We start from the raw sequence: 10020 nt of genomic DNA, 5'->3' as shown, positions 1-10020 counted from the left end.
GGGGGTGGAATCATCAAATATTCAAACAGCAGAAACAGATAAGATGAACATAGAAACTTTTTCCAGTAATATCAAGATTAGGAGAACTTTCGAAGTGATTTAATTAAATTTCTGCTGGAAATCCAGGTGAAAGAGCACTAGTTCTGCGGACAGTGAGAAGTGATAAAATTCGGAATTTTTTTTAATGTCTCTATAAGATTTAAACCACAGTTTTGATCCCCATATATGCTTCCTAGCCAAAGGCAACAATAGTATGAAGTGGACGAAAGAATGGGACCATAGTTGTCACAACTGCTCCATGAAATAAGTCCCTACGAAAATGGAGACATAATATGTCATTCTCAAGACGTAGGGCAAAACAGAAGATGAAGCCATACCATTAAATGATGGTGTGCAAGATAAGAAACTTGTTACTGTAGAGCAAGATAAGCAAATTGCTACTTCAGAGTAAAGTGAACCCATCACAGAAGCAAGTCGACTCCCCAAAGAGACAATTTATCAGAAATTTAAAATGGAACAGAACTACTATCACTGATCAGCACCTCAGTGACAATTTTTCTCAATGTCATTACAATTTTCCAACTCAACAAAACAACTGCTAGTATACTTCACCATCTGAACTTCAGAAAAAAGTCACTCCAATACATACAGAGTCAACAAGGAACACTCTTATACAACACGAACTTAACAGGCAACCACCACATGTACATTACCTGTTTCATTAATTGTTCTAAATGCCAATAAGCAATATCAAAAAGGGTCATACCCAGTGCACAAGGCTCCCACCACTGCAGGATTTGGGAAGGAAACTCGATGTTTAATCTCAATTTCAGAATAAGTATGATTCCAACAAATGAGAGAATTCCATAATCAAAAGCTTCTATACAATCACAAAAGCTAATAACTAGGAACAATCCTAGATTCATAGTAAAAAGGAGAGAATGAAAAAAATTCCCTAATCAAACCTTCTATCCAATCACATAAGCAAATGAGTAGGAACTGTCATATATATATATTTTTTGGTTGTGGGGGGGGGGGGGGGGGGTGTGGTGTGTGGGGAGAGGAGGGAGTGTTAAAGAAATGAAAAGGTTGGGTCATCATGCATTATGGCATCAGTGTCAATCAAAAGAAAAATAGTATGGCGTCCTGTGTTGAGGTAAGCCAGCAAAATTAGATCCCATTAGGACAATGACGTAGCAATTATAATTGCCACCTGTCATACTTCCTAAGCAATACTGATCCACACAAGGTTTTGCTTCTAAAGAAAACCTAGTTGTCACATCTGACATTTGTATCATCAGGAGCTCAAGTATCAAAATCCAGTTATAAAAGACAGAAAAATTAAGCAATGAGGAAAACTTTGCATATGCACACATTGGTGCTTGGGTACTTAAACTCTTAGAATTCCACCAAACTCACAAACACCATGCATCATCAAGGGGCGGGGGGGGGGGGGGGGGAGGGGGATTATAGAAAATCCAATAACAGGTGGGCTCTGCAGCTATGACTAGAACTTGTAGTATACAGTTCTGTATAGAAGTTCAAATCAGTTTCTTGATTCAGTTCCAGATTGAATATGGATTTGAGCCCACGGTGTTTCTCTTACAAAATGTACACAGCTTCACCGCATGAAAGATTAAAGCAAATCAATGCTTCTGATCCAGTTGAAGTGGTAATTGGTGTGCCTGAACCTTGAAGATACTTGGATTCAGAAGAACTTGTTTGAGAAATAGCCATTCCCTTCATTGTTCAAAGTAAAGCATTAACTTTCAGATTTTCAACCTCAGAACTGCTAGATCCAAGTAAATATCAACCACGCCAATGCATAAATGCACAATAAAATGGTTTCTAGAATGTTGTAACCCCAGAAATAATTGTTCCTTATTTTGGCAACAGCAAATTATCATCTTACATCCAGCTCCAACACATGGAACATCTCCATCAATGACCACAAATCCATGTGCAGTAAAGGTAATAACAAAAAAATCTTAAACAAGACATTCACAATCAGGTTGAGCAGAGGAAAATGTTTCTGGGGATTCCATTCACCCATACAGAGATAGATAACCACTTGCTGCACGCAATCATTTCAATGGCCAAAGCACGTATTCACAGTCAGGTTGACCAGAGGAAAATGCTTCTGGGAATTCACCATACAGAGAGAGGTAACCACTTGTTGCACGCAATCATTTCAATGGCAATGGTGGTAAGCCATGAACTAATCACCCGCACAACACTTAGTTAAACATAAGATCATCATAACCTAAGAATAATATTTTGTTTTGTTTACACTCATCCATACAGATATGATAAAAGGGCGTACCCACTACCCAATGTGTGAAGCTCCGGTCACTATGGGATTTAGGGAGGGACATAATCTACGCAGTCTTACTCCTTTGCGGAGACGCTGCGTACAGATATAATATTCCTCAATATTTTGTAGCTTGTAAATAGTGAAAGCACCTTTCCAGAATGTTACTGAAATAATTTAATGACGAGGAGTATAGATCAACTATGGTAATGTAAAACCTTACGCAGGTGACAAGAAAAACAAGCATATCCTAGAAGGCTAGAATAGTATATTCCTGTTTATTTTACACCAGCTTTCTGACAAATTGAATGTTTGCATGGATCTTTTAACGTAATAATTAGTTGTTTTGCAAAGGATTTGGCAGTCACAGGTATTTCCCTTGCCCCTTGATTAGAGATGGTGAAAAGCAGTCAGCAAATCAAAAAGAAATTTTATCTGTAAGTAGAAGTCTCAGACCTCTTGGTTGACAACTTTTTTTCCAAAAGTATTTTCATTCTAGGCATTTGCAAATACATAACCTATAGGGACACTAAAATCCAGATTTCTGCTTTCCAACAACTGTTTTAATTTTGAGTAAAAAGCTCTAGAATGTGCATCATGCTTGTTGAATATTAGTCCCTCTCAAAATCATTACTTGAACCATGGGAGGCTGTTACACAATGATGGAAACTTGCTTTCTCTCAACTTAATGATTTAAATTAAGGCTGCTGATAATGGGCTGCTGATTAAAGTGAGAATTATGAAGCATTCTTTTTAAATCCAGCATTGCATGTTTTAACTTATAATTGGATGGATTTCTGCATCTCACATTTGGCTAAGGCCCATTTATGCCACAGCCCACAGGAATATGAATATTCTGAACCTCTGACTTCAAAAGATCAGTTTTACCATTTCTGCCTTGGGCATGCCTATTCCTTTAGGTATTATTGAGTTTTCAACCAAGATATATAAAGTCAATTTCCAATGAATTCTGGTATTCAAGCCTGCAGTCAGTTTTGAATGAAGGCCACTCAGCACGGTGCAATAAGAACTTAAAAGAAATTGTGTGATTTCTACTGTACATAAATTTATGAAGTGCAAAAAGGAGGCAACAAATTGGTTGCAACCATGGAATAGGATCACTTCAGATGCAGGTCAGGTATTTTGTCATAGGGTAATTCACATTTTAGAGATAGATGAATCATGACTTTCAATATGTCTTGCCATACCCTATCATTATTGATAACATCAATCAAAGAATGGTGTTAGATTATTGTACTTTAAACCATTAACTGACAAGATTGATATATTCCAATGCAGATCAACTAGCCAACAAATAACACCAGTCTAACAAAGAAATAAATAAAAATAATAGATAAATAAGATTTAGATAGTCAAATTTATTCCAATTGAAGTTTTAAACAAAAAAAAAAAAAAAACATTCATCTGAATTTCCACATGTGCAACGCTGCTCCATGGAAGGCCATTTGGGGCTAGTCATTTTTACTAATCACCTGACATCATCATAAGGATATTTCAGAAAGGATGTAGACTCGAAGAGCATAGCAAGTTTAGTAGTTAGTTGCATCAATTTTGTTCATGCTGCGCAATGTGATAACTTTCGCAGTGCTCATCTAATGGCATTTAGCATTTGCAACTCATCAATTAGTTCAAATATCTGACATTCTGACGTAAACTTGTTAAGGTTCTTTGAACCAATCATCAGTAAGAAGCGATCCTGACCTCAAATTTCACACATTTAGTGATGGCTCCAGCGACAAACCATCGGGTTATAGCATATGGTAGATACACCCACAGGAAACTCATTTTAATCTTTACGGTTTCTTATTGAATGATACATTCATAACCCATGTGGTAAGGCCAGTACTCTCTCCGAAGGGCATTGAATGTTGCACTGCAGTAGGTTGTGTCTTGCATGCTATAGTGCTCTATTAGATTATGGCATTGTCGACAAGCCTCGTGACCACAAGACAGCATTGGTCAGAGAAATAATGTGTCTCAGTGGAGGAAAATCAATGGGCATGGTAAAGGGTAATGAGAAGGTTGTGGGATCTTCGTTTTCTTTTTCTTTGCATGTCTTTTAAGACTTTTAATCTTTTGTTCAGTCCAATGACTAACGGAAAAAAAAAAGCAAGCAGGATTGTCACTGACATTACGTTATAGCAGTTTTTTTTATTTTGAGGGGTCCAACTCTAGGTAAACTGTTTTAGTGGTGATAGTTCAAAGGGATCATAGGAAAGGCAAAGATGAATCCAGAAGAATCTAAATTTTTTTTACATTTTTATTCTTTTTGAGAAGTATATTTTACTGCTGATGGGGGTGCGGAAAAGGAACAATCAACGGTAGCCAGGTGAACTTGCATTTTCCAATTTGCCATGTTAAATTACATAAGACACGATATTATCCTCACAAAAAGAAAAGAGTGGAAACTAATAATAAGGTTGCTTGATTAACTGCTTGTATTACCAATTTAGATAGATAAAATATACACATATAACTGACTAAAGTGTTAATTGAGAATCAAATGGTGGAGTGTTCGACCAGCCTTTAGTGGAAACATTTGAAGTATTTAAGGGATAACAGAGACAGATCAGTCATTGGTAACCCGTCACACTTGGCTCAGTTGCACATTGACAACACTGATAGAGCTATACCTTTAATGCAGCTCAAAACCAATCCACTCATATCAGCAAACTGTTTCCTATGGGATCCTTCATATTCCCCTCTTATGCTTCATTCTTTTTAATAGAAGACAAGGAAAAAATATGAACTGTATGATGAATAAGCCCAAGGACAGGTATAACTAACCTAATAAAATGGGTTGCCCCTGATACCCCCCCCCCCAAAAAAAAAGGCTCTTAAATTCTCCATAATTATTGCAAACTATATATATGGACAGCCAGCAAAAGTTAACAATCTTTTTTATTATTTTCATGACAACTGCTTGATCACAAGATCCTCAACAAAGTCCTCTGATATAGATTGATGGCAGAGATCTGTCCAGTTTTTTGTCTTTACAAACCAGCTAAGAAGGCCATCAATTAAAAGTTAGAACTAATTTGTGCGATAACCAACAGCCTTCATGGGCCCCACAGCCAGCTCACATAGTTAAGAGTTCGGAGATAAATCAGGGAATATTTACAGCCTTGCATGGAATTTAATTAGGAGATCAGCTTGATATATGCGTGGAGATTTTTGTGGGAGTGTTGGTTGATTGCGGCTCTGGACTTCTAGAAGATTCTATGGCCAGCTGTATGGAGATGCCTCGAAGCCTAATTGCTAATTTAAGTGGACAACTCCTTCCAATATCGACTATCATCCAACTTTGTGGAGATTTTACATCCTATTTGGTAGTTCCTAAATTAGTTGTTACTGTTATTTAGTTTCTAATTTCACTTTTCAGATTTAGGAAGTAAGCGTTTTAGTTTATTTGGTTCCTATTTGTAGAAAAGGTAGGGATTGACTTGTGTATGGGAGGTTCTAGCCTTCCATCAATTTGGTTTAATTGGAGTTATTATAAATAAAAGCAAAGGGCTGTGCTACAGCCAATGAATTGAGTAAAAGAAAGAAATTGATCTATTGATCATGAAAGTTGTGAGATACAGTGAGAGACAGCTTGGTGAGAAGCCCTTAAGTGAGATGCCCTTGTGGGGTTAGGCGGGAGGACTTCTCTACAGTAGGTGAGATACCAACATATCCTTCTTCTCCATTTTTCTGTTTTATTCATATTTTATTTATTGTTCTGTGAGTTAACCTGCAACTGAGAAACAATTGAAGGCTTGAAATTACTGCTGAAGTTTCTGTTGAAATGTTGAACCCATTGCTGTTAGGATCCAACTGAAGCCTATCCAAATTTTGTTATTTCACTCACTATGATCTTGAATTCGTCTAGGCTGGTTAGTGCTGTTCTCTTGCAGCCAAGCCGTCCTACATTATCATCAATATTAGAAATAAAAGAAGTTGTACGTCAGTTAGAACTGAGGCCTCAATGGTATGACAGTTCCTTGGCATGAAGGGACCATCCCAACTGCCTCCCCCCATTTTGAAATACCAACTTTCCTCTCTAGTAAGTATGTTGAGCAAAATGATCTTTCTTTTCTTGACCATACTCTCCATTGATGTTTCAACAATGTTCTCACTTAATGATGCAGGAAAATTATATCAGCCTACAATTATAGGCCCAAATCCTGATCAGATCTGCTTTCAGAACAGATTCTGATCTGCAAACATAATTGGAACAATAGAAACAAAAAGAAAACTAATTATATCAGCCAACAGTTATAGGCCCAAATCCTGATCAGATATGCTTCTAGAACAGAGTCTGATATGCAAACAGAATTGGAACAAGAGAAACAAAGAGAAAAATAAGGAGAGGAAGTAGGAGGGAAGAGAATAACAGCCACGCAAGGCATTTACGTAATAGCCAAAACTAATCCATTCAACTTAATCTTGTGAGAATGTATTAAGAGAGGCTAAAAACATACAATGAGAAATAGAAAAAATATCATATGAAACAAGGCGGCTATAAGGAGATCAAGAAATACGAGATTGGTATGAAACAAACTTCCCAATGGGAAACCTCCCTAAATGCCCTTTTGTGAGCGAACTATATAGAAGAAAGAGATATGAATTGGACCATGCACCAAATAATGACATTGACCAGAGAAAGACATTACTGAAAAACCAGATATCACATGTAGCGAACGACATATCAACATTGATACCCTTTCCTTACAAGTACGAGTTGATTGCCTGAAAGAATTGAGTCACCCAGAAAGAAAGAGGCTGAGGGTGGTCGTAGATCAGGAAAGAAGGCTTTGAAAGACCTACCCTAAGGGAGGAGGAGTCAATCTTTTGTGAAGATTAAGATGCATTTGCGGACAATCATGCCATTCGGAAGAAGTCTTCTACAAAGGGAAAGCTGGTTTCAAGTAAGTGGAGAGGCTTTTTCAAAGTCAAAGATTCTTATCTTATTCCATTCCAATGGCTTGACTAGAAAACCAGTGGAGAATACTCAAAAAGAAGAATAGAAAAGAAAGAGTGGCATAGCAATTAATGCAATATTTATACAATTGGATTGTTCCGAAAGCTTTAGCTTTCTTGGGCCTGGTTCGACTCGAACGTCAGAACGTCAACTTGTCAGCTTTTCGTCCCAATGAGAGTCTTCCTTTGGGAACAACTAAACTCGCCCCATGAAGAAAGTGTCATTATTCTGAAGCTCCATTCAATAATATCCCACCTGCATCCTTTCATTTTTCCAATTAGGGCAAGAAGTGTTAAGGTTCTTCCATCTATGGTTTATAACTCTACTTTCCTAACACTACAAACAAACTGTCTTTACTTGCTTATGAGTCTATGACCCAGGTTACTGACAATTAAATTAATTTCTTTAAAACTAAACTTCTTAATCAACACTAATTAAAGAAGACTAGCTATTGGCACCTTTTAAATAACAGCTTTGCCTCCCTAAGAAAAAAGACCATTATGCATCTGTATATGAAATCAGATCCATCGATCTGTGGAACTAATCCTAGTCACCCTTTTGGCATCTCATACCGCTCCTGCATTATTTAAACTATTAACGGTTACTTGACTCCACTATTGGCCAAAGACATGTTGTAATGAATGCCTCCATGCATCCAACAATAACTGACACTAAACAGTATTGATGCTATAGCTACTGTGAGGTAAAACCCCACTAAGGTACACAGTAGTATAGAGAACCCCATATCCGCCAATCCGGAAAACAAAATCGAATGGAGAGCTTGTCTGGTGTGTGATATCGTACAGATAGTTTCAGCATTAAAATGCATGGGATATTTAAATTGAGCAACAAGACATTGATCTGTGCAGACAATTAATCGCAGAAATGCAACGGTATTTTGGTGTGGATGGCTTCCATAAATCAATAAAAGTACTTAGGGTGATGCAATTATGCATATCAAGTTGTTTAATACTGTTCAACCTTGTCACTGCTTTTCATGCTGGTTGGCATTTGAATTTTACGTTATGAATGTTAAGTTTTGGAGTATTTTGCGCAATAAACGTTTTGGATGCTAGATTTTGAAGTGCTCTAAACTTTATATGATGGAGTAAAAAAAAAAAATTTGCGGGAAGTACAAGAGGAATAAGAAGAAATTCATTGAAAACAAATTAGATAGAAGTCGTCGGCACGAACTAACCGCCTTCGCAAACTCGATTTTCAATGGCATGCCAGAAACAATAAAACCTTGAAGTCCCCTCATTGCAACGGTTGCATCGTCCTCGTTCCTGAATGTAATGAAACCATAACTACGACCCGGTTGAAAAGCTACACCATCAAGCTCGCCAAACCGCAAAAACTGCTCTAAGAGAGCCTTTTCAGTTACGTGATGAGATAAATTCCCGACCCAGAGGCATCGTGAAGGAGGGTTGTTGTTCCTCCCATGATAACCCTTCTCTTCGAATCTCGGCGAGTACCCCCGGCGGAGACTATCCCTACCTCCCCTACCAATCTGCGCCTACAGAGAACCAGAGGCATACACTCGTCACAACCAAATAGATATCGGAAAACGATTTTCAGAACAAATAATAACCAATCAAAAGGATCAAATCTAATCTTTAAAGCCAATCGCCTCTAAATCAGAAGCCCTAATCAATGAAAGATATGTCACTAACATTCAAAATTTTTAAGACTGACTGAACTAACCATTTCTGATTCGCAAGGAACGAATGTGGGAAAACTGCAGCAGAGAAACTACTTTTGCACTTCGAAATCGCAACAAGATTTCAAGCCACAATTCGAGTGGTAAGCCACTAATCAGGACTCTAGAGTCTCGACTCTCGACTATGCCGTCTGCTTTCCCGATTTCCACCCTTTCTCTGTCTTTCTTTGGAGAGAATTTATTACTCTCCCACCCCACCTATAAATTATGGAGAAGCCCACGTATTTTTGTTAAATCATTTTTTTATAAGTTTTTTTTTTTTTTTTTTTTTTTTTGACTCTTATGATTTTCCGAAAACGTGAACTCTTACGCCTCCTTTTCTCCTGATACTTTATGCCTCTATTTTCATAATTCAACCGGTTTCCCACTCACATATTTTTAAGCCATTGATAAAAATGGGGAAATATAAGGGAATGGGCGATCATATGCCTTTACTTTTTCTAAAGATTACATTGCCATTAATATGCTGTCTTCACCAAGAAGCTATTATCGTTTGGTATTCTCCAACAAGACAATCCCCACATGGAAAAAGAGATAATTGAATCTTGAGGATCGTAGCCTTATTAGAGGGAATAAACAACTGATTAAGAAGTTAAAACTTTCCATTGACAACTTTCTTGATTTATGAGGTTTGAAACCTACTGAATTTTGGCAGTCAGCAGGAGTTGCTTGTTGGATCTTAAAATTTGGGAGAGAAGGAATCCACTTATCTTAGCATTAAGATCATCTCCAATATCTCAGTCCACCCAATGCGAATCGACGATTGAGAAGACCTAACGGTGCGTGCCTAAATTGTCCTAGTCATCCGATGCACATTGGGGTGTTGGACGCATTGAAGAGGAGTTGAATCCCTTATCTTGCCATGAGTGAACATGAGTTTCTTAATTAAATTTAGACCATGGAACTTTTGTGCCCTTCAAAATGCTTCTCCAAGCTCATGATGGACTGTTTATTAGTATTGCATTCAGATATTCACACTTAGGGAAATATAAGGATCTCACAATG

General features: G+C 37.5%; 1 protein-coding gene across 1 annotated transcript in view; it reads right to left on the bottom strand.

Annotated features, from left to right (window-relative positions):
- LOC122093457 (flowering time control protein FPA) overlaps nucleotides 1-9331 on the bottom strand; it is a 21424-nt gene extending 12093 nt beyond the window's left edge. The window contains exons 1-2 of the mRNA XM_042663807.1: nucleotides 9000-9331; nucleotides 8494-8811 (exon numbers count right to left, since the gene is read on the bottom strand). Coding sequence (XP_042519741.1) covers nucleotides 8494-8811; nucleotides 9000-9002 — 321 coding nt within the window. The 5' untranslated portion in view covers nucleotides 9003-9331. The remainder of the gene's footprint in view (nucleotides 1-8493; nucleotides 8812-8999) is intronic.
- Between the last annotated feature and the right edge of the window lie 689 nt (nucleotides 9332-10020).

The sequence above is a fragment of the Macadamia integrifolia genome, chromosome 11 (genome assembly GCF_013358625.1).
Source record: "Macadamia integrifolia cultivar HAES 741 chromosome 11, SCU_Mint_v3, whole genome shotgun sequence".
In the NCBI taxonomy this organism is placed as follows: domain Eukaryota; kingdom Viridiplantae; phylum Streptophyta; class Magnoliopsida; order Proteales; family Proteaceae; genus Macadamia; species Macadamia integrifolia.
The sequence above is the reverse complement of the archived record's forward strand: the minus strand, read 5'-3'. Positions and strand labels throughout refer to the sequence as shown.